A 25,307-nucleotide genomic window follows, 5' to 3' on the forward strand; every position below is an offset into this window, starting at 1 on the left:
AAAGACAGCATCCTGATGAAAGGGTGATGCTGCTCCAGGCACTGGGAGTAATTTATATGTTATAAGAACACTACTGTAGTGTCCACAGAGACCCTCTCAAGAACTTCTGTATTTAGTTGTAGAGCAGATGTATCCACAGAAAACTGCAACTCCATCTTTTATTCCTTTTGGGTTTTCTAATTGCTGGGTTTCTAAGAACTGGAAGAGCAGGGTGTATATTATAAATATAAGTATAAGCAATTGCAAGGTGAACAAAAGGTGGAAAGAAGCTGAATATGCAGGTGAACAATTACATATTGTTCACTGAGAACTATAAGTCCTTAAGCATAAGTTGTGAAAACAAACCCCAGACAGACACTGTTCTGAACAAAATCAATGCTTTTTACTGCCTGTTTTCTTATTCCACTCATCTGCAGTCAGGGAGTGTTTCTGAGTGCATTTTTCCACATCAGACAAGAAAATGAGTACTTTGATTTCTTCCCTGTATGGAAATACACTGAGTGGGTTTTGAATGTTTCTTTGTTAATGGAGGTTTTATAGAAACCCTGATACAATTGTTTTCTTGTTGGTTGCAGCAGCAAACTATGGGAACTTCCTGCACTTGATAATTGCACTCCCTATTGCTTTCCTGCTCATCATTGGGGGATTGCTGATAATGCTGTACGTCTTTAACAAAAAGAGGTGAGTTGTATAAGCTTGTGGTTAAAAGTGCAGGAGGGGAATGTTTCATTTCAAATCCATGCCCATGAAGTTAGACATTATAAAGGGAAAAGGCATTCAGAGGACTGGAGAAGCTGAAGCAGATTCTGTTTTGTTGGTGTGTAAAAGGAGGTAGTTTAGAGTTACCAGCAAGCATCTGGCTTCTGCTTGAGATGTCAGGAGGCTTTTTTTACAGTATCATGTTTGTGAGGGAAGAGGAGGATGTCCACTGGGGCAGTGATGGCAGGCTGAACCTATATGAGCAGAACATTTGACTGAAATACGGGTCAATATCAGTAATGAAAACTTAGTTTCTGTTTGGGTTAACTTGATTTCATGCAAATTCTAGAGGTTTTTTGCAATCTTCACATCCACATAAAAAATCACATCCGGGACAGAGCAGTCCAGGGAACTGCTCCATTGATTTGGTTTCCTCAGTTTTGTTCTTTATAACTAGTGATTTGTTTAATTATTATTTAATTGAAATACATGATGACGGCTTAATACAAGTCAGTGCCAGTGTTCAGCCTTGCCACTTTCTAGGTATGGAGGCTTTCTGTTACACCTGTATAAATGATGCTCATTGAGTATCCTATTATTTCCAGCTCTAATTCATTTGTAGCACTGCACACAGTAGGACCAGTTCTCAAGCACTCCAGAAAGGGCTCTGTAGCTAGTGAAGTACAATACCTGCTTGGCTTTCCCTTGGGCTCTCCTAGGCTAAATGCCTGTTAATTCATCCTTCTTTAAACTGTTGTTCTAGCCCAGAGAACGTTTTGTCTTTGATCTTCTAAGTCTGATAATTTTGTGTCTACAACCTGCCTCATAGCGCTGAATAAATGTGTCTTACTCTGAAAAACACCCCTGTAAAATGGGGGGGGGGGGGGGGGGGGGGGGGGATTTTTAAAATAGAAACGTTTATGAAATAGTTGAATGGAATTCCCCATTAAAAACAGTCTTGTCCTTTGCTAGATCACTTCTCTCCCACAGTAGAGCAGATGATGTTAAAGTGTGTTCTCAGCCACAGGTCTCCTGGGTGTATCACCCTACAGCTGCCTTTCTTAAAGGAAGTTTACCCAGCAGCTAAAAGTACCTCGTGTTTACATTTTTTCTGGTGCTGATTTGGTATAAAGAAGACTGCAGGCTTCCTGGGAAAGCTGTTCTGGGCTGTTTTCCCATTGATTATGTGAGGTGGAGTAAGAACTTGGTTTGTTCCCTTTGTCTGAAATGTTCTCCATGTACGGTAAATAATACTCTGTGGTTGAGCAAATGGTGGGCAAACTATAGAAGAGGTGGTCTGAAATGTACTTAGGTTTAAAGAGTAAAAACCAAACAAAGTTCTTTCAACAGGAACAGTGACAGGCTGGGCAATGGAGTGCTGTATGCTTCTGTGAACCCTGAGTACTTCAGTGCTTCAGATGGTAAGTGTGGCCTTACACTTGTGATGCTTTTACTTTGATGTATTCTGTTTGTGTCCCAGTTTGAAAGGTAGGAATCTGGAAGAGGGATGTTGTAAACCAGCTTTCTCTCTTTGCTTTTTTAGCACAGATGTGAATCCATCATTAATAAGATATCAGTGTCACCTGTCTGTGGAAACTGGGGAGGGTTTGACATTTTTCCTGTAGTTTATTCAGTGGAGGCAAATTTGGAGGCATTAGCTTCACTTTCAGAGTATCATCTACTCATCCAGTGATGTTTTCACTGGAATAAAGGAAGAATTCATGAATTCATTGTTTTTCATGTTTGCCCTTTTAAGCCCTATTCTGACTTACTGGAACAAATCCATGGCTTGTTTTTGTGTGCTTCTCATGTGGAAAATAGTAACACTTAGAAAAACCAATTCTGTCTCTTCATTTCCCATCCCAATAAAACTCCCTTTAGCCCAGGAGGCTAATGAGCTTAGCCTGTTTCACTGTTACATTTTTTTATGGTGGCACCATTAGGGTTAAAGGTCTGTCAGTGTTCATGCTATAATCCTCTATTTTTGCATCCTGTCATTTCACCCATCCAGAGCATGTGACTCAACTGTCCCCTCCTTTGGTGACTGATAGGGAGCAGCATCAGTGACTACTCAGATGTCTTCTTGCCTGAGGCAATCCTCCCTCCTGGCAGGCACCTTCTGAGATCTCTCTTCTGCCTCAGATCAAAGACTTGTAGCAGCAGCAGCAGGTTCTGCTTTTACTGGTGCAGCAGTGCTTGTACAAGTGATCAGAATAGTTTCATGCAAAGAGCCTACTAGATCAGAGAGTCTCTTTCCCTCTAGTCATAAAATCAATCTGTTAATAGAGAATACAGCAGACACTGAACTGATAGAGATGATCAAGTATGTTTGATGCTGTCTGGAAGAATTGGAAAACCAAGGGTCCCAAGAAAAGCTCAAGCCTGAAGTATTGATTCAAACCTCTTCCCATGCTGCTTTGGTGCCTTGAGGACCCTTCTTTCTATCATTACGTTAGTACTATAGCGAATCCACTTCAAGTCCATCTATATATTTATTTATCTGCCAAGCATCCATCCATCTATCTGTCTGTCTTTCTCTGTATGAGAAAGACCATGGACTATTGGTGTGAATTGTTCAAAATCTCATCATTGTTTAATGTGTTTTACAATAGAACTCTTTGGGCAGTTGGTATCATAAAGCAGTCAGTGATCATGCATCTTGGACAAGCACAACGTTACGGCCTGTTCTTTCTCTCCTTAGTGTATGTTCCAGATGAATGGGAGGTGCCCCGTGAGAAGATCACCATGTGTCGGGAGCTTGGGCAAGGCTCCTTTGGAATGGTGTATGAGGGAATAGCCAAGGGAGTTGTGAAGGATGAGCCAGAGACCAGGGTGGCCATCAAGACTGTCAATGAGTCTGCAAGTATGCGTGAGAGGATAGAGTTCTTAAATGAGGCCTCAGTGATGAAGGAGTTCAATTGTCACCATGTGGTAAGTCACGATTCGTACAGCTGTGGTGCTTGTTGGCATGAGGGCGTTCAGGGTACATCTTCACTGAACTGGGATTTTAGGTTCAACTCTGCAGCTTTATAGCATTACTGTGAAACAGGAGTCAGTGAGTGGAACCAGATCTGTTTTCAGACCTTTCCTGCAGGTTCACAGATGTTCGAGGCTACAGATCGACATGAGTAAATGGTTCCTACAGTTCAATTAGCTGTATTTATAACTGAGCATTTGTTTTGTCTTTTCCAGGTTCGGCTGCTTGGTGTTGTTTCTCAGGGCCAGCCTACACTGGTTATCATGGAGCTGATGACACGTGGGGACCTCAAAAGTTACCTGAGATCATTGAGGCCAGACACAGAGGTGAGTGAGGAGCGGCTTGATGGGGTTTTTTATTTCTTCAGTTAGAATCATCTTGAATGGAGCAGCCTAGCATTGGAATTGTTTGCTGGAAAGGCAATTAGCCTTTCTTGCCCTTCTCCTTAAGCTCTAAGAACAAAACATGAGCTGCTCTGTGATCTGCAACACGTTTCTTCATGAGGTAGCTGTTGCAAACAGCCCAGAGTGCTGCATGGAATAGGTCCCTTGTGTTGCTGAGTCCTTCCTGTTTTCTAGGTTTGAATTAAATCTCTTGTCCAGTCTGGTTCCTCATTAAGATATCAAACTAAAAATTAGCATGCATGTTAGGTTAATTGTTTCCTGTTGTCTGTTCTGCCTGTTGCCTGTGCTAGGAAGTAAAAATGTAGTATTTTAGCTAATACACTATTCTAATATGTAGGCTGTCAGTCTAACAGCTAAAATTGCCACATATGATAGAGGGTCTGAACGATAAAGATGACACATAGGTCACTTGCCACTAAGTATGTACACAAGAGAATGAATAAGGTATAAATGGGAGGGCATTGCATCTAGCAAAAACAGATTGATTAAGTGATTGGATACAGAAAATAATTATACTGAATACAGGATTCAGGAAATACCAGCAGGACTGTGGAACTAAGGGCTTGATTAGCATCTATGATTAATAATGTTTCAGGTTATGTATAAATAGTTTTGGTTGAATTCAGCAAACTTCTTTAAAAGGGACAGTGACATGATAAAAAAATCACCGAAGTGATGAGCTCTGCTCTTGGCTTTTCTGTCTTGTGTGCTGGTGCTCTCCAAAGCAGCCAGTGCTTGTCTGTTCCTAAATTCCCAGTCTCCCTTGATATGCAGTGTAAAGAGCTGAGCAAACTCTTTTGAGGACCTGTATGAGGAGCATCAGTAAGGTGTGGATGGAGGGCTTGCCTGATCACTGCCTTAACTGATAATTTAACCATGCAGCTCCCATACCCATCTCTTCCTCCTCGGAATCCAATTCATGTCGGTCCTTCTGGGCTTTCTTGCTTCTATCTTCTTGGCTCTCATAGGGATGGATGTCTATAAGGATGGGCATTTAGGCGTAAGAGGACATCCTTGTACCACAAAGTCTTTTCTGGCTTGTATTCCCTAAAATAGAATGGCCTAAATAGAATTCCCTAAAATAGAAAGAGCTGTTTGGGAGTTCTGTTTGTAACCCAACTTGATATGGCCAGTTTTCCCACTAAGCTATGGTGTATTTGTTTCGCCTGGATCATGTCAGGCTGAACTGTGATGATGTGATTTAAAAACTAGTAATGATAAAACCCAGTATCTTGCAGATTGTTTTATCTGTTTTACCTTCTTAATCTTGCTCAGAATAATCCTGGCCAGGCCCCTCCCACTCTGAAGAAGATGATTCAGATGGCAGGAGAGATTGCTGATGGGATGGCATACCTCAACGCCAACAAATTCGTACACAGAGACCTTGCTGCGAGAAACTGCATGGTGGCAGAAGACTTCACAGTGAAGATAGGAGGTGTGCTTGCTTGACTTCTACACTAACAAACCCCATCATCCTTCGAAGAAAATCAGCATTTTAGAGGAATTTTCTTGTTTTGAAAGCTGCTCAAAAGACCTTTTAGAACTTAGCTCCAGTTTAAATTTCTGAAGCATGCTCCTTCTGAAGGCTTGTTGCAATTTAAGACCTGTGAGCAGTCAACATTGAGTTGAAACTCTTGGAATACCTCTATTTGCTGTTGTTCCAGTGAGGAAATAGTATAGTATATGGGTTTAAAAGAGCTAGTGAAGCAGTGATTGGAGGTGCAGATGCTGCAGACATCTGGGTAGATGGTGTCATTGCCACTGGTGTGTCATTCACTTGTCCGTTAATGTGCAGAAATAATTCCACCTCCTGTTTATTGATTCAAGGATAGGAATTTTAGTATCATTTTAAAGTCTATCTGATTTAGAAGTGGAATGTAAGGCTTGACTTAAGCTGGGTGCTTTCCAGTCTGAACTGGAGTTCTGCTTTCCAGACAACAGAATGGCTTTTCTTCTGCTCTGCTGTTTTTCCCTTCACCATCCCTCCAAAATAGTGTCAGATGAGTTTTTTCAGACTTCTCTCCAGAGGATGATTTTAAGCTTTTGGCTGTTTTTGCGTTGTGCATATTAAAATAACATGTATAGCAACAGCCTTCTGCTGTAGGAAACTAATTCTTTTTCTCTAAGCTTAACTCAGCTATTTTGATAATTTGTGTAAGTAATCCTGTCATTTGGGAGAAAGAGAAAATGATTTCATTTTGAGTCAGTTAATTAGGAAATAAGATCTTTGGGGGATTTTGTGCATTTTCTGCAGGTTTGGGGGAAGTCAGCCTCACTCCTTCCCGCCCCAGTTTTCTCCCTCCTCTTCCCCCTCTCCAGCGTGTTTTACAGTTCTTTGAACTGGAGATGGTGCATTTCTCCCCTTCAGGATGGTACATGGTTACCCCAAAAGCGTTTCACGTAATACACTGCACTGCTCTCATTTATGTACCAGTGCTGAAGATCCCTTCATGGAGAAATGGTTTGGGAGCATCTTGACTGGAGCACGCCAGCTCAGGTGTTTAGATCTCAGAGGAAGAGCTTTATGCTACACTACCCTCTGCTCATTGCCTGTTTCTTATTTGCATTACATCTTTAAAGATTTTTCCATTCAGCCAGGATAAAGTCACCCTGGTGTGTGGGAGTGATGGAATAGCTGCACAGATGGGCTTTTTAGTCATAATCACAGAGGGTACCAGTGTCCCTAGTACACAAGGAATGAGAACGATCAGTGGCTGGTCACTCATCCAAGCCTGGTAATAATGACTTCCATGGACTGGTAATAAAGACTGTGAGTGAGAACTGGAGGAATTCTGTCCTCTTTTCACTCCGCTTTTCCCAGCAAACAAGGGGAAACTCCAGGTCTCTGTTGATAAAACGGATTTTGCCCTGAGTCTGCTGTGTGAGCAGCCAGCATTTAATATGAGTAAGAGATTTGATGCCACCTGATCTATTAACTTTTGCGTTACTGAAAACACAGTAACTGCTTTAAATAGGCTGGTCCAAAGCCCAGCAGTTCTGTGTGTGTCAAACTGATTGTACAGGGAAAAAATGCAGGACTAAGTCTGAGTTACAGTCAGGAGGTGAGCAGTGTTAGATCCAAGTCTTGCAAATGCTTGCGTGTTTACAGTTAAGGACATACATGCAACACCAAGTATTGGCCTGTGTTAGTCAGAAATGAATCCTCTGTTGTATTTGAGATGGAATATTGTAGAGGAATTGCAAATTACCTTTGGAGAGAATTAAAAAGCGAAGCATTTCCCTCAACATGTGAGAGTCTTCAGTTAAAACACAATAGTATTAACTGCTAAAGGAGCTCTTTACACTTTAAAAGGAAAAGAAAATCATTGAATTCAATGAGCAGATCAGTGAATTATGTGACCTTCAGAAGACTGGGCTTCCTGCAAAGCTCGAGCATAAATCCTGGAACTTCTTATGTGTAAATCATTCCGATTGCTCACCTCCTGAAGTCAGTTGGTTTTGTGGGGAGGGGAGCTAACCAGCCCTACGGCAGCAGGTAAAGGGCAGGGTCATGGTAAGAGACTGCAGAGTCTTTGCACCAAACTGTGATTCTGTGCTGGTTACAGTGGCTTGTAATAAAGGAAACGTTTGCAAACTCAAAACACTTGCACCTTCTGAAAGCATTTATTCCTCCTAGATTTTGGCATGACAAGAGATATCTACGAGACAGATTATTACCGTAAAGGAGGAAAAGGTTTGCTGCCTGTCCGCTGGATGTCCCCAGAATCACTGAAAGATGGAGTCTTCACCACGCACTCCGATGTCTGGTAACAAAAAAGGGGCTTGGCAAGACTGGTTTAGCCCCTCTTCTTTCTAGCCTCTTGTTTTAGTAGACTTAAACGTGCATCTTCTCCTGTCTTTTCAGAAGTAGCTCTCTTTTTCCCACTGCGAAGCATTCTGCTTTGTATTTCATATTTCCATTGCAAAGTCAGGAACTCAAGGTTAAATTCTGCTCTCAGAGAGCAGAAATAAATGGATATCCCACACTGGAGGTGGTGGCATGTTTCCTGCTGTGGGTTGTAAAATCAGTTGTGCAATGAGAAACATTCCCTTCACCTGGAGGAGGAAGCTGTTGTTTTCCAAATTGTCCTCCTTCAAGAGGAGCATTAAAAGTTGCCAAGAATATAGAAAGGCTCCTAGTACTGACCTGCTTTTCTATCAAAACCTTCTGTGTAAATAACAACTCTCCTTTCCCTCAAATGGGTTGTGTACACCAGCAGGTTTTTCCTTGGGAGATCTCCCCTGTGTATATCCTTCTCCATTTGGAGCTTTGTTGGCTTGTTTTATATACCGCAAGATGCAGAAATAGTTTATCCTCTAAAAGCACATTGCCCAGTTGTTGTCTTTGTGAAGTTATTAATAGAAGCATTCAGGGTATTTCAAAATACACTTCTTAGAAGAAATAATACCCTGGAACAATTCCCCTCGCACACTTCCCCCCCCAGGGTTTTGCAGATAGGTAGGGAGGACTTGGCAGCAGATGAACGTGTACTGGCAAAACCTCTACACTCTGTCTTTTATGGCTTCTCTGCCTTCCTAACAAGATGTTTTTACTGCTGATCTCTTCCAGAATTGGCAGCTGATTGCCTCCAAATGTCTAGAAGTCGGTAGGAATGGTATTCGAGTAGTAAACTGCACTTTCTTTAAACAGCTTGGGGATTTTGGAGCTGGTGGACTGTAGTCCGCAGCACCAGCTCTGAGTGTGAAGGGTTCATAGGGGAATCGTGCAGCAAGTAAAAAAGCAAAGCACCAGAATGCTGCTTAAATTTTCCTTTGCACATGGCTAGTAACTTGTTTGTGAATCCAGTAACCCTCAGACTTGGAAGTAGATGAAAACAACCATCTTTAGTTGATGGGGAAGCTCTGTATCAGCCATTTATCTAACAGAACAGCCCAGGCATGCTTTTGGCAGTCCCCTGCAGTAAAAGAACTTTGGGACTTGTAATGGCTTCACAAAGCAGACAGATATTTGGAATATATCACTAGAAATCCCTGGGTGTAGAATGAGCCTGGAGTGAGGAGCTGGCAAAACCTGCCTGCTCTTTTACCATACAGCAGGAACTGACGAGCCCAGCCATTGTATCAGAAGTGGACTGCAGCAGGTGAGGTGTTCAGCTTGGGTGACGCACTGCACTTGTTCCATACAGGCTTTCCTTTAGCCCAGAACTGTGAAGTGACGTTACTGATCAAACATAACTCAAAATCCAAACAAAAAACCCCGTACATGTGACGCCAAATCAGGCGTCAGAAGTAAATCAGTGCTCCAGTTGTTGCAGGAAGCACGTGAGTTCTCCCTTCAGTGTCAGCAGGATTTTTGACGTCCATCGGTCACTCAGTCCAGAGCAGGGTTGAGCAAACAATATTGCAGCTTATCAGTGGGACAGTTTGCGATATCCTAGCTAGAAGTCACATCAAGCAAAGTGGCAAAGATCGTAAGATTGGAAACCTTAAAAGGAGGAGTAAAATCTGACAGATTTTTACTTGAAAGCATAAAGAGGAAAAAAGTGCTTTATGGAGAGGAGGTCCACAGCTCTTATCAGTATATCACTGTTCCTCTTGGTCACCTTACTTGTAACAAGTGACTTACTCAGCAGTTTGGTTCACATGGGTGTGCTATCTTGAGGTGCAAAAGCCCTGCTTCAACATGAGGAATATGCTGTTTCTTTAGAACATGTCTGTGTTTGTGTTTGCCACATATATCCACAGCTACAGATTCAGGAATTCCAGTCTGAATTCCAGTGCAGTAGAGCTTGACTTAGCACTGTCGTGAAACACTCTCTATTGACTTGATCTGCTTGTGGCTAAAAGGATCATTCTGGCATCCTTACCAATAACTTTCAGACCAAACACCGTGCATTGAAGGTTTCTTCACCAGGAAAAACTCCCTGACTCCTTGTATTGGTTCAGATTTTGAAGTTGCTTCATGTAAACCATGTAACTTGGCTGTTTTGGAGGCCATTTATTTTTGTCAAACAGTAAAAACCGTTGACACTGCTTTTCCTGCCTGTTTAATGGGATATTGTGACATCTGATTCCACGTTCTTCGAGATCAGTTGTAGAAGCCAGAATGTCAAGAAGAGACAACTGTGCGAGTGGTCAGAGTGCAGGATTTATAAGCTGTAAGGTGAAATGGCAAACTGCAGAAAGAGCATCTGGAGGTTTTGAAGGGTGAAGCTTTGCTTTAGCAGTTCATTCTGTTATTGCTTTTCAGACGGGAGAATGAGGTAATTAGACAAGACTGTTTTTGTTGTCGTTAGGGAAGGAGAACGTTTTCATGCAATCCTGTTCAGGGTGAGGGTGTTTGTCTATAAATAAGTCCTCAGCATCTTGCATTCTTTCTGAGCTGGCAGTTGCCTTGAAGGAGCAACATAAGTTTATTTGTTATGATAATAGGAGTAGTAGGTGTGCAAGGCTTGTTCTCATTATTCCTGCAGCGATCAAAGCAGCTTCAAAGGCACCAAAGCATTGAGCTGACCCTCTGTCCCTCCCTCCCCTGAAAGGCAGACAATTGCAAGTCTGTTTGTGGCTTCTGGCTCCAGATGCAAACTATTTCAGATACAGTGGAGAAAGAAAGATAAAACCACTCTACCATAACCAGCTAATAATACTGGACTCCTGTTTTCATAACAATACCCTATTGAAACAGTGCTGTTTTTCCTCTAAGCTTGACTCAGCAGTTTAGCCACACAAGACAACATCTAGATGTTCCTTCTTGTGCACAGCAGCTCTAAAAGTAGACGACTCTTCAGCGCAGACAGTTTGAGCCATGTCTGCTCAATAAGCTAATTTTAAATGGGGATATTTTTAGCAAGTGTCAATACTTACGTCCAAACTCCCCAATTACATAACTGTGCTTTCTTCACCAGTAATCAATTCCTATTATTAGACTTCTTGTTTCACTTCTGCTGTCCTTTGTAGTTAGTTGGAAGGAGCTAGAAGCTCTGTTTCAAGACCAGAGTTACATACATGTTGCAAAAGGGGATAACTGTGGTTCTCCTGGGGGCTGAAATGTTTTGCTCCTGAAGCAGTAAATTAGGGTCTTGGTTACAAGAAGCTAGAGAACATTCACATTTCTCCCGTGTCTCTTTCCACAATTGGCTTTGTTGCTTGCTGCTGTGTGTCAAACGCTTTGATCCTCACTTTGCACCTTTGACTTAGAGCGTGGCAGGAACCAAAGCGGAGGGATAAATGGAAGGTATTACCCAAGAAGTGTTTATGTGCCTGGGGAGCAGAGGTTGGTGTGTTTGCCTGCTCTGTGGTAAGGCAGATGAGAGGTGCAGGGGCCTGGCATGTGTTCGCTGGAGCAGTAACAGGGAAATGCAGCTTTTAAATCGGATTGGAGCGGCTCAGGTATTGCTGATAAGTAGCAGCTTGATTCCCTGCACCCAGCCACACGGACTCTAGTGATGGGGTGTGCGTCCAGCCTGGAAGCACAGAGATAGGAACAGGGGGTTTTAAATTACCTTTTCTTCCCTTACCTGCATCTTTCCTTTCCCTTGTTCTTCCCACTTCTCCCCTGCTCTTCCCACCTCACGGTGTGCCGAAAGTCTCAACTCAAAGCCATGGGGAAGGGAGATGAGATGCGAGCCAGCCCTCCAGCCAAGCTCACAGCTTAGATCTCCTCTGAGTTAGAAGGCAGCTGGTCAATGCAGTGAGTTTGCGGTGGCTCTTTTATTGATTGACCTGTACAGAACCATGTAACCGAAGTTGCATCATGTAAGAAAAGCACCCATGCGAAGGTTGCTTGGCTTCCTAAAGTGCTGGTTTGTTTTCCAGGTCTTTCGGTGTCGTGCTGTGGGAGATCGCGACGTTAGCGGAGCAGCCCTACCAAGGCATGACCAATGAACAAGTGCTCCGCTTTGTGATGGAAGGAGGCCTGCTGGAAAAACCAGACAACTGTCCTGATATGCTGTAAGTGTCCACAGATACCGCTGCTCTCAGTGCACAGTTCATTCTTCCTGGCTCCTTCAGTGTCCTCTTCTGCCCTATCTACTGCAGGAAGGGGTAGTGATGAGTGATAGTAATGTGAGGTGCTGCTTGAGCAGTCTCTGTTGGTCTAGTGTTTTATCATACTTAGACCAGAAAACAACTTTGCTTGTGGCCAGGATCTTACTTTGGGCTATATCCTCTAATAAGGAAACAAAAGCCAGTCTGTGTGTTCCTGAATAGAATTGTCATAGAACCTTAGAATGGTTTGGGTTGGAAGGGACCTTAAAACTCATCCAGTTACAACCCCCTGCCACAGGCAAGGACACCTCCCACTAGACTTAATAAAAGCTCCTAAGTGACATTTGCTACAGCAGAAGGCTTTGTGCCTAAACCTTGTCTCTTCTGCTTAAAGTAACTCTGTTGAGCATAAAGAGAGAAAAGAGCATAGGCCGAGCTGAGATGTGTTGTGCATGAACTCTGTGGGATCCAACTTCAGTTCAGCATCCACATAAAGGGATGTGTCATTCCTTTGTCTGAAGCAGTGTTGGATTTGCTCTTTCGGTCACAGTGCTCATCACATGGAGATAAACAAATCTCCCCTGCTAACAGTTTCCTCTCTTGTAAGCACAGAAAGAAGTACACAGAGAAACCTTTGCCTGCCCCTAGAATCAATACCAAGCCTTGAGCAGAGGAGGGTGTGCGGTGCAGCAGGCTTCAGTTTTTAGCTTTACATTGTTGAAATACTTCTGCTGGCTTTTGTGTACAGCGGTTTCAGTTGTTCAGACTTTATTACTTTGATACCCTTCCCAAAGTGGCTTTTGGGAAGGAAATACTGCGTCTTGCAGTTATTGAAATTCGTTGGAGGCCCACGGAAGGGATACAATCACTTAAGGGCCTCAGCTGCTTGGGATTCTTAGGAAAAGAGCTTTTTTGGCTGGAGCGCTGGCTTTGGTTTCAGATGACAGGCAGAGTTGTTTTGTTGTTGGAGGGGGGCGGGTGGGATATGCAGGGGGAGGTGTAGCTGCCATGTGATTCCTCCGTTGCACATTCCTTCCCTTCCACGATGCTGTGGAGAATTCCTGGCAGTCCGATGGACTGGGCATTGTTTAGAACGGTCAGAGCTGTATGATGGAGGGGGGGAGCGGGCAGAAATGGGGCAAGAACAGGGGGATGCGAAGGGGTCAGATCTGTCAGAACAAGGGCTCAGCTCACAACCAAGGCACATCCAGTCTAATGGTGTCTTCTTTTTGGTGATAGTTTTGTATAAAACATCCTGAGTCTGTCCAAAATGAAGACATAATTAAAGGAAAGGATGTATTGACCTTAGCAGCTTACTGTGACTTGCTCTAGCTCCCTTTCAGCTTGTTTTGTCTTTGCCTTAGGATAGACACTCAAGTCTGCTGTAATTCAAATAGGCTGTTGTAGGAATAACAGTAGGGAGCTCCAGGAATAATCTTCACCTTTGTTCCATGCATTTGGCATTCAGAGAACCTGTTCTGCGTTACTATGGTGCTTTTTTCTCTGCGTGTTGTCACTGCTTTCCCTTTCTCCCATCCTGGTTGCCCAAGATGCTGTAAAGATGCTGTGTAACGCTCTGTAACCTGACAGCTGCTGCCAGTCCTGAACTTCACATGTGTGGCTGCTGGCAGGGACAGGGACCTGGGCCTTGGCAGGATTCCTCTGCCCTCTCCAGCTGTCTGATAGTCTGCTCCTCAGCACCAGACTTAGCAAGAAAATCACTGAATGGACATGTAGGTGCTTGTAGCAGAGTTGCAGAGAGCCCTAAGGTTGTGTATGGATCTTGCCATGCATCCCCTCATATTTCAAGCACTTTATGAAACCCTTTGTAAAATAAGGGGTCCTCTTTTTTGTGGAGATTTGTAAAGGATCCTGTTCAAAGGCAGGTTTTGTGGCATGTTTGTGCTGGAGGAAGGTACTTTTCAGACAGCCCAGGTTCTTACTGGTGGAGACCAACAGGTCTCTGATATTTTAATATTTACTCAGTGTTAACTCAAGATGTCTAGAAAGCAAAGTCCATCTAATGCAGAGAAGTTGATGCACTTCTTGTGCTTGGTACTGCAAGAAAGTGAGAAAGGGAGCCAGGAACTGCAGTTCTGCGTCTCATGTGCTGAGGCTAGAGATGCAGAAATGCTGTTTCCTTTAAATTAGTTTGATTTGGAAACACCTAAAAGTAGGGGCAGACCAGAACTTTACCTTTCTGCAAAGAGAGGGGCATGTGCTGACATATAGAAACCTCCAGAACAGGTGGAGCTGGTAGACTTCTATGGGGAAGTGTTGATGAGAACAGAGAGAAGAATCTTGCTGCAACTGTCACCAAATCTACTATATTTAACCTTGCAGATGATGTGAGTGTTGGCACAGCCCTGCACGCTCCAGCCACAGCGCAGCAGTTCTCATCAGGGCCTCTCCTTGTCGTCCCCCCTCCATGAATGCTGCATGGTGTGAGCAATCCTGGACGTTCCATCTCTCCCAAGACTGCAATGCCAGTCGTGCTTGTTAGTGGCTGTGCTGTGCCAGCCCCTGGTAGCAGCCAGTCAGTAGCTTTGAGCTGGATCAGAGACTGAGGGTACAAAGAACTGGAGACGTTCTTGCTTGTCCCGGGTGCTTGTGCAGAGGTGCATTTTATGGCATGGTTGTCTCGTGGTTCCAAGAGGTGGTAAATCCCTGTGTGAAAGGGCTGAGCACAAAAGGGACAGTATTTCTAGAGGCTTTTTTTCTCTTACACAGGGTGAAACAAGACTCAGTTCTGTTTTTGCTACACCCTCTTGGCATAGTTTGCATGGTTTTACAGACAGAACCATGCAACAAGACAGATGGTTCAATGAGACAGTGCCAGGAGAAGCTTTGCTGTTTTTCTCCTCTTCCTGTGTAATAAGTCCTGTTTTTATGTAGCCCCATTGTTACGGCAGTGCTCATCAGGTGATGGCTGCGTGGCAAGAAGGTTTGTTACAGCCGAAGCTCTCAGACAGCGTGTTCCCATGGGGCTTTTAACAGTTGTGGAGGCTGGAATTCCACTCTGGTTTTGAAGCAGAGTCGCTTCCCCCACACGTATTGTAGCTGACGAGACTATTTACGCATTGCTGATGTTCCCTTTGTTCCTGGCGAGCGCTCGGTTGCAAACCAGGGTCTGCTCTGCAGAGGTAATGTCAGCGTGTAGCAGCAGAGGGGAGGCCCTTTGCTTTTCCCCACCAAACCAAGTCTGGTGCAGAGCACAAACACACGCTCAGATGGAACGCAGCTTCTGTAGAAACTTTCCATTTTCTACTGTGTCGGTGCAAAAAGTAACTCAGTTTCTGCTCAGTTCTCTGAGTAAAAGCTGCACGAGACACACTGGTTCTTCCTTTCATCATGACAATGCCTCCAGCTTCCTTGAGCTTACTTGCCACCGGTCAGCAACATGCTGTACTGTATAAAACTGCTCAGGTGGTGTTAACAGTGTGTGAATTCTTCCAGTGCCTGCTGGAAAGGGTTTGGGTTTTTGGGTTGAAGATCATGTAAACAAGGCCTGGAACCCACACAGTTAAAAAAAGGGGGAAGAAATCCTTTTATGGGAACTCTGTTGGGTTTTTAAACCTGGAATGGCTTAAAAGAAACATCACATGTCCTTGTTTGTGCTGATGTCACATGCATTACTCCACTGCTTGTGGTATCTCCTTAGCATTGCCCTTAGGCCTCAGGGCGAAGCGCCAGCGAATATCCAGTGTTCTTGGCTCCGGTTCCCACTTCTATTCAGGGACGCAGCAGTCAGCTGGAAAGGAAACAGCAATGAAGTAACAGCAATGGATTTTATGTATTTATGTCTCAAGCTTTCCTCCCCGTCCGCGGGTGAGGGTATAGTGCAGTTTTATAGCTTGGCTTCACTTTCGCTGTGAAAGATCTTTTAAAGACTCAAACCCAAGCAATAGTTTAACAGTGTTTATATGTCTACATGCCTGTCACAGTACAGCGCTGAGTGCCGGGGCAGTTCTCCCAGCACAGACTGGTTTTGCCAGCTTCTTTCGGGTGTCACAAGGCCGTGCTCAGGTGGCTGCCTTCATGGTTCATGCAGAGCGGTGCCAGCTGAGTCTGGCAGGACTGTTTGTGACTTTAAATGCACTTCGGGTTAAGATTGATTTTGTTGGGGTTGAAGTGCTCTCAGCAGTGTTTGCATCCCAAGCACTGCAGCGTTCAGTCTCTTTGCGGGTTCACGTCTAGTGCACCCGATGGGAAATGCAGCGGTGTTCCTCAAGGACTATATTCCTTGGGGAGGGCATTTCTTTGCTTTGGTTTGTTTCAGGCTGGGGTTCCCAGAGTCACCAGACCCTGCTGTGGGCAGCAACAGGCTGCAGAGTGCAGGGTTTTCCAGTGAGGGTCCTGTTGGAAGGTTTGCTCTGGAGCAGGGGCTCTGGAGTCACTCAGACATCGCTCTGTGATGGAGCCAGGTGCTGTTTGAAAAAGCAGTGAATTCGTGTTCTATTGGTTTTGTCTTTTTAAGTGAAAAATGAAACATTCCACACTGATTCAGAGCTCCAGTAATTGGCTGCTGGGGCACGAGGCGGTGAGAGCTGGTTTAAGCATCACACAGAATGGCTTGCTTGCTCTTGGGAAACCTGTGGAGGTGAGGGAAATGGCATTGTTGATTCATAGAACCAAAGCTGGATGTTTTGGTGTGCTGGCAGGGGTGGGATGTGGCCAGGCAGGTTGAGGGGATCCTGCTGGTGCTGGGGCCCTAGGGAAGTCAGAGCCGTGATTGAATCTCCACTGTGTTACCTTAACCAAGAGATTTTTCCTTGGTGTTTTCTTAGGTCCATTCTCACTCCAGCACAGAAAGCAGTAGTTCTGGCCAGTGGTGACTCCTTGCACGCAGCACGTTCCTGACTGCTGTGTACACGCATGGGATTGGCTCAAAGAATTAATGTCAGTCTCCCTTTTCTTATTTAAATATGTCCTATTACTTGGGCTGTAACAGAAGACAGCCCTGTTCCACCTTTACAGGCAGTGAAACCCTTTCTTGTGTTTAAAGCTCAGGGCGATCTCTCAGGAATATCCAATTTTGCTGCGTCATGAAAACACTGTTTTCATTATGGAGGTGTTACTGTTTCATTCTGTGGTTTTGTTTTGTCAGCATGGGACATTGTACAGATCTAATCGTGGATGTGCTCAAACAGATGATCTCACACGCCGTGAAATATTAATGCAGCCCTGGCCCTAAATGAAAACAGTGTAATTCTAAAACAAAAGATGGGAGAGTGTCTTTGAGGGATTAGTATTAATTTAATGTCATTTTCTCCTTTGGGGGGGGGAAGAAGCAGTGCTTTACTTCACATGCATTTCCTACCTTAATGTTTTCCAAGACGGTATTGATAGGGATTGGTTGGGAAAGAGACTCTGAGAGGCACTGCCATGTATCTGCATGGGTTGAGTGAGCCCAGGGCGTCTTGGAGGAAGAAGAGAGAAATACCAGGTCAGAATAAAAGGAAAAATGCTTCTGGATGTCAGGTATCCATGAGATGATTCTGTGGGCAAGTGAGAGTGGAGAAGGTGGAGACAGGAGATACTCGAATCAGTGATTAGGAAGACGGTTGGAATGGGACAGGGGGATCTTGGTCTATAAAAGTTCTGTCACTTTGTCTTCCTCCGGAATTGAACGATTCCATCACGGCTGGTTGGGCTCCAGCCAGAGCTTGTAGAACACCTCAGTAAATGGTTTTGCTGTGTGTTTCCTGTGCAGGTTTGAACTGATGCGCATGTGCTGGCAGTACAACCCCAAAATGAGGCCCTCCTTCCTGGAAATCATTGGTAGCATTAAAGACGAGCTGGACCCAGCGTTCAAAGAGGTCTCCTTCTTCTACAGTGAAGAGAACAAGCCTCCGGACACAGAGGAGCTTGACCTGGAGACTGAAAACATGGAGAGCATTCCTTTAGATCCCTCCTCCACCCTCCAACCCACTGACAAGCACTCAGGACACAAAGCCGAGAACGGCCCAGGCGTGGTGGTGCTTCGGGCCAGCTTCGAGGAGCGACAGCCGTACGCGCACATGAACGGGGGACGCAAGAACGAGAGGGCCTTACCGCTGCCCCAGTCGTCGGCCTGCTGATCCTTCCCAGCCAGAATCTCACAACATGGAGCAACACCTGCATTGGGGGAAGAAAGAAAGAAAGGAAATCACAATGTGTTCAAACAGCCTACTGTACCTCAGTGGATCTTCAGAACTGCCGTAGCTGCACTTGGGAGAACCCTTTTTTCCAGTCAAACAAGTTGTCGTGTTTTTCTGTGCCCGATACGCAAGCAGATGTTTGTTTCAGTCCAGGACTCCAGTCATGGGGCGCACAGTTGGCCTTTTAAAACTGATGTTAACACTTCATAGCGACAGAAAACTTGAGATCTGATGTCTTTCTCTCTATCTATCCTTTCTCTCTCTTTTCTTTCTGTCTCTCTCTGCTTCATAATGGGAAACATATCTGCGTGCAAGTCCAGCCGTACAGCACTTTGATCAGATTAAAGATAGCGCAGGCCGGGGGGGCTCCGGGACCCTCCAAGCACCTGCCTGACACCGTAGGTCTTTATAGAATAAAACCCGACAGAAACCCCACACAAAAAGAAAACTCAGCTGACAGAAAGACTGGATTTTTAACGTTGCTCTTTAACCTTTTTAGGAACACGTCAAAGAATCAAAAGGGCCCTCATTTGTCCAAGGTTGTTCCCATTTCCAACGCTGCCAAATTTTGCCAAAAAATAACCCAAACTCTCTTGGTTTTTTGGTTTCTGGGGTTTTGTTTTGTTTCGTTTCTGTTTCGTAGGCATGAAGGAGCACAGTAACCAACTGCTCTGTCTGAACGAGATCCTGACCAATACGTTCTGTTCAACCATACACTGGTATTTAAAACAAAAAAATAGATAACAAAAAATAATGAAATTGTCGAGCTCTTTGTTTCAAAACTGGACAAAATGTGATTATTTTATTTTCTTGTGATGGAGAAGATAAAAGGGATGGGGTAGAGAAACAGCCCCCCCACCCCCCACCCCGCCGTGCCCCCATCCCACCCAATTCTGGACAAAACTGGCAGTGGTGAGCTAAACCGACGCGTGCGTTTCGTACACAACAAGAGGCAACCGCACGCCGAAACCGAACCAGGAGAAGCCTGAAAGGAAGCGGCCGAGGTCTCCGGCGGGGCAGCCTGCCCTCCGCACAGGCTCGCAGGAAACAGCGATTGGAGAAGACACAAAACAGCAGTGACCGGATTCAAGTACATGATGCTTTGTTGACCTTTTCTCTTTATTATTAAGACTTCTCGAAGGGTCTTGCAGTTCTATGTTAGACCATGGATCATTTGCATACACATTGTCTTTTGTGTCACTTTTATAACTTTTTTACGGTTCAGATACTCATCTATATGTCTGTACAGAAAAAAGCTGCTATTTTTTTTGTTCTTTATCTTTGTGGATTTAATCTATGAGAACCTTCAGGTCTGCCCTCCTTCCCTCCCCTCCCACTTCAACAGATTTTCTTATGCTTTGTACTATAGTGTGTAACTCTTTACTTCCTCCTTCCCAGTAACTGATACCTTTCATATGATTTGCCATGAACTGTTCAATGCCTTTTTATAAATACATTTCCTCCTCTTTTTTTTTTCTTTTTTTTTTTTTAATTATTTTGCTTTTGATTTTTCTCTCCTCTCCATTGGTTGTTTTACAACATCTTGGCTGTGTGGGCTTTTGAGGGGGGGGACATGGAGAAAGAAGGAGGGGACACCCTGCACGGAAACAACTCGAGCAGTGCTGTGGTGTGTTGAAATCCTGGTTTTTTTCCTTCCTTCTCACTCTCCTCTGCCCAGGCAGCGTGCGAGGCTCTTACAGTGCAAGGCATGATACAAACTCAGGTCAGAAAAAACAAAAAGGTTAATAGTTAGTACATTCTTGTTCAGTGTTTATAGTCATTGTTGTACAAGGGTCCTTCCCCTCCTTCCCTCCCCGCTTGTTTTGGTTGCAGCACGCATCCACCTGCCATCCCCACACCCACTCCCCCCACACAGACACACATATGTATGTACTTTGTTTTGTATTTGTTGGGTGCAGCAGCAGACACCAGGCTTTTGGGTCACTGGTTTTTACAAAGACGATTTTGCACCCTTCCGCCCCGTGAGTAAGAGCCGGACCAGTTGCAGCTGGTGGTGCCAGGCAGCCTTAGGGTGGCCACTGAAGCTCCAGCAAGCCCCAGCTCTTCACTTTCCCCATGAAGAAGCCCTCATGGAGGGCACCAGGGCTGCACTTTGCACCCTAGGGAAGAGAAATAACACCGAAACCAACTGGAACCCAGCAGGCCGTTTCCGTGGGGCTGGGTGGGCAGAGTGCAGCTGGGGCCAGTGGCTTGGCTAGCAAACAGTTCAGTGTTGGCTGCTATGGAAACCTGTGCAAGTACAAGCTTGTTGCTTAAATCATAGACCAAACCTCAGAACAAAGGAAAACGAGTAAGCTTGTTTGTTCAGTTGCAGAAGCCGTGGTGACAGGGGAAGGAGGGGGCCACCAGAAAGTCTGCAACCACCGAGTCATACCCGTTGCTCCTCTTAACGTCAGTTTCAGCATCTAAGCCTTTGTTTAGCACTGATCCAACCAAACGATGGCAGTGAAGAGGTGGTTCTGGGATGGAAACGCTTCAATCTTTTGAGTAAGAACAAAGAATTCAAGTAGACTGATTGCTAGTTTTGACTGGAGATTTGAAAAAGTTTGTAGTGCTTTTTGCTTGTGTAGTTTAGGTCCCATTATCTTCTCTTGCCTCTGTCCCATAGTTATTTTTTTCCCCTTTAAAAATGAAAAAGACAAAAAAGTTAATTAAGAAGGTATTCTATGTAGGATTTTTTATTTATTTTTGTGATATCAGTTTAAATCACTGTAGAGATGCCCCATAATAAATCTAAATACTGAGATAAGGGTTTTTGAGTATGACAGGGGGACAGGTTTTGATTTTTTTCAAACATTTATCTACCTCACTCTTATTTTTTTATATGTGTGTATATAAAAAAGAATACATCTCACATGTCTCAGCAGCCAATAAATGCCGTTGATACTGGTAACCTCTCACTCCATATACCACATGCTCTAGGTTCTGGAGGGGAACAGTCACTGCCTGTCACAAAGGGTCACTTCTGAACATTTGCCTCCATTCCAAGGAGTGTTTCCAGTTTTTTGGCTCACATTCATTACTGTGAGGAGGAATCCCAGGGCTGTCTGCCTTAGGGGACCATTCCTGAAGGAAACATGAGGGCTTTTTAGCGTGGTAACCTGTCAGTCCTCAAATCAGGAACAAAACGCTGCATGGTTTGATGAGCAGAGACACAGCTGACCTGCTATGAGGACTTCAAATTATGAGTATTTGATGAAATCTGTTACAGAAATGGGTTGATGACAATGTCTGAAGGCCCAGAATAATTGTGCAGTGAAGGGAATGGTCTTGCTGTTTGTCCTGCAGAATGGGCTCAGTCCTGCTGGATTTCCCTCAGATGCCACAAGCACCAAAAAGATACTTGGCTGAATCAGCACCTAAAAATGAATTGGCTCTTACAGCAACAGCATTGCTGGCTTGACCAAAAAACCTGCCCCAGGCTGCCTGGTGATAACTGCTACATCGAGTTTACAGCTTCGGATCTTTGCTGCTTCTGTTTGATACGAGAGCACTGATGATTTTTTTTTTCCTGAAACTAACATTGAATTGATGTCTTTTAACGTGCCAGTAAAAACTCACTTCCCTTTTCTTCCCCTGTTTATATGCTTCAGATAACTGTGGATTCTGATGGACCAGCCATCAAACTTTAACCGCCCTCTGACAGCGTGTCACTGGTTTACAAACACACAGGACTAACACGAGCTTGCCATCAACTTGATGTATAAGGTTTCTTTTTCCAGCTCAGGCAGCTGGTGGTGCAGGTGTTGGCTGTGGTATCTAAATAATGTGGTGCTTGACTCCTAGAGTTGTACCCAGCCTTGTGTGAATGCACAGCGCTGTGGTTAAAGTACTGTAGAGTTGGCCTTTGGAGGGAGCATTTCTAGCCCTAAGGAACCAGCCAGATTTAGTGGGTTTACCAGTTTGGGGTTGGTTTTCTGTTTTTCAGGAGGCTCCTGTGACCTTTTGGTGCAGTGGCTGTTCCCCTCTCTTGCACATATTTGATTACCACAACTGGAGATCCTCAGATCTTTCAGCTGGCTAGGAGGGTTTTGTTAAAACTGTCCGAGTTCCTGGGTTTTGTAATTGTATGTAGGTGGTTTTAAGATGCATTAGGAAGCAACACTAATGACGTAGCACCCATCACGATGAGCATTTCCAAAAGCACTGCGGTAGAAGACAGTCGCGCGACATCACGTCCGCACGCGTGATGACAGTCAGCTCTCCTGGACCAAACCACCTTCATGATACCATTGCGTTCTGTGTTTGCAGTTCAAGCTTAATTCCTTTTTTGTTCTGTTTGTTTCCATAGCCTATTTTTGTTGTTGTTGTTGTGTTTTGTGCGTTTTGAATAGCTTTATTCACATGGGTTTTTCATGCAGACTTCCCTTGGACAGTAAATCAAGTTGTTTGTGCATGTGAACAACTGAGAATTAATGTTGGCTTGGTAGAGTCATAATACGATTTGTAATGTTGTTCTTCCCTGAGACCACTGGCTTGTCTGGTATGGAAAATTTATTTAGAACTTCAGCTATGTTTGAATAAAGTGAAAGTAATCCAGTTTGTTTATAAATTGCAAACAAAAGCCCACCCAGCCCTGAAAACCAGCATTTGACAGACGGCACCAAGATGTTTTCATGCAGCAGGGTAACGCAGTGGCGTTGCTGCGGGGAGCGGGGGCTCCGAGTGTGGTGCTCGGCTGTTGTGCTCCCCTGACTCGCATTTTAACAGCTGCTCGGTGGCACAGAAGGTGGTTTGGTTGCAAAGGCACGTGAACACAAAAGTGTCAGCTGCGTGGTACTCAATAAGATGCTCTCTCAGGGGAGTGATAAAGCAGCCGCGGAAGCCGAGCGTGATGGGAAGCGCGAGGCCAGCCGGTGTGCACCGTCTTTCCCAGCGCGATGCCTCTGCTCGTTGATGCTGGTTCAAAGCGATGTATGGCTCTAGGGGTGTGCACACTGATGATGCTCCTCTTGGTCTTGAAAGACAAAGGCATGAAAGCCCAGTTTGCCCAGGATGACTGGTCACCAGGTGGGACTGCTCTCGGGTCCTCTGGGAACTGCTGAGGGGTGTTGGGCACAATCAGAGTCTAAGTGAACAACACTCCTATTGTTGGTATAACTCCATACATATATATCTATATATACATATATATATCTGCATATGTATATCTATATTATAGATATATATCTTTTTAAACCCTTTTCATTCCATTAGTACAAGTAACACTTGTTTCCTGTTATTCTTATTTTGTTTGTCAACCATGTATTTAATCACTGGGCTGAACAACAGCGGAGGAAGGTGCAAGGGATCCGCTCCTTACTAACCAGTGATAAAAGCCAGATATTGCAACTTAACCCACGAGTAGTTGTGCAGACAAGGATTTGAAAATGATGTGTAGAAACAACACTAGTGGCCAGGGGTGCTGAAGATACAGAACTATGAACAGGCAGGAGGGCTTCAAAGGATGCCTTGGTTCAGAGACTGGTTGCTCAGAGATGAACAGCCTCTGCAATTGAGCACGGCCAGGTAGATCAGAACCGAGAGGCATGGAAGCAGGATGTGGCAATGGGTATTTACAAAGACACAGGGCTTGGCAGAAGTTTGAGGTGGCTTCCTGAGCTTCATCTGTGGGACAGCATCGGAGCTCAGGTATCACAATTCTGATCGTTGGTACTTGTAACTAAACCTCTGGGCTTCCCATCTGGAAGGGTAAATGGATTGCCAGGAGTTTAATAGTTGGTGGTGTCATCAGTCTGTATGAATCTGTAGAGTTGGTCTGTTCTGCAAGTACCTGAAGACTATCACGAGTTTGTGTGTGTGCCTATGTGTGCGTGCTCATCTTTCCTTTACTCTGTGTTCTGTTGATCAGTAATCCATTAGCATTTTCAATAGGGCTTCAAGTCCAGTAGATTACGGGTAGTCAGTTGACGAAGATCTGGTTTACAAGAACTAATTCAATGTTCCATTGCATTTTGTAAGTACATAGAATAATTTTATAAAATGTTTGTAGTTTATAAATGCCTAAACTATGATTTAAGGGCACTTTCCTGTGTCTGTGTATGGGTGCGTCTGTCTGTGATCAGTTGTTTTTCACGGTACCAGTTTACTAGCTAGCTTTACGATATGCCAAAAAGGATCCCGAACTTGTCCAATCCGTGGCTTGTCCCTCTTCCCGCCCGCCCAAGCTTTGTGTCCCAGTATACAGCAAATGAATAAAGGAGTTGGAGGAATGTTCTGTATCTTCAGTATCCTGGTCTTCCAGAGCCCTCTGGTTGGGGTGGGATCATCTTAGCTGGTCATTTCACGTTACTGTCTAGGGCAGTTGGCTTAATGGATTACAAGAACCTCACTGGTTGGGGAAACAGAACGGGTCTTGCTGCTACCCAGGCTGACATGCGCAGTGCAGGACCAGCCTTGCAGTGGCCACGTGGTCTGAAGGATGCGACTATGGAAGAGAGAGAGGGAAGGTGGTTTTTGTAATTGCTGTTGAAGAACTGTTTGCTGATTTCTTCCCACTCTGAAAGTTTGTGCGCAGCCTCTGAAGCTGCTGAGCACCATTTGGAGCTTTGTTGAAACGAGCAAGGCAGGGTCCCTATTTATTGTTATTTAAGAGTACTGATGATCCCTTCACCCTCGCTCCCCGGAGCTGCCTGACCGCATTGCCGAAGGGTTCCCATGATACAGATACTGTCCAAAACTCAGCTCTTCTGTTTGCTGGACCAGTGAGGTTTGAGATGAAAGGATTGGCCAGAGTTTGTCTACCTCTGGGACAAAAACAAAACTAGAAAGTGCTAAGGAATGGATGCAGTTGCAAATACATTTTCCAGTCTTTTCTTGTTTAAATTTTTTTAAGAGAAAATGAAACAATACCATGGCCAATTTATTACAGAAAAAGACTTGCTGTGTATAAATTATTCCTAAAGAAATTCCTGTGTTTATATTAAAATGAATCAGTAGAGAAAAAAAAAAATTCAAAATGTTTTTGTATATTCTGTTGTAAGAATTTATTCCTGTTATTGCGATATACTCGGGATTCTTTACATTATGAAAAGAAGAAACTTTGTCTATTTTGAATGGCTGAAGCTAAGGCTCCTTTAGTTTCTCTTACTCTGCTTTTTTCTAGTAGTTTCAGTACTA

General features: G+C 44.4%; 1 protein-coding gene across 4 annotated transcripts in view; it reads left to right on the forward strand.

Moving 5' to 3' along the window:
- The window catches only part of IGF1R (insulin like growth factor 1 receptor), a 172,320-nt gene extending 153,733 nt beyond the window's left edge, over positions 1-18,587 (forward strand). For 2 of the 4 annotated variants that reach the window (XM_057415075.1, XM_057415233.1), the window contains exons 14-21: positions 576-681; positions 2,050-2,120; positions 3,401-3,630; positions 3,892-4,002; positions 5,356-5,515; positions 7,718-7,847; positions 11,857-11,991; positions 17,741-18,587. In XM_057415075.1, the coding sequence (XP_057271058.1) occupies positions 576-681; positions 2,050-2,120; positions 3,401-3,630; positions 3,892-4,002; positions 5,356-5,515; positions 7,718-7,847; positions 11,857-11,991; positions 17,741-18,107 (1,310 nt within the window). In that variant the 3' untranslated portion in view covers positions 18,108-18,587. The remainder of the gene's footprint in view (positions 1-575; positions 682-2,049; positions 2,121-3,400; positions 3,631-3,891; positions 4,003-5,355; positions 5,516-7,717; positions 7,848-11,856; positions 11,992-17,740) is intronic. The other 2 variants (XM_057415153.1, XM_057415314.1) reach the window with 1 other exon arrangement.
- The last annotated feature ends 6,720 nt before the right edge of the window (positions 18,588-25,307 follow it).

This window comes from Pezoporus wallicus, unplaced genomic scaffold (genome assembly GCF_028554395.1).
Source record: "Pezoporus wallicus isolate ANWC-B61680 ecotype Strahan unplaced genomic scaffold, APGP_CSIRO_Pwel_v1 contig_3952, whole genome shotgun sequence".
NCBI classification, from domain to species: Eukaryota; Metazoa; Chordata; class Aves; order Psittaciformes; family Psittacidae; genus Pezoporus; species Pezoporus wallicus.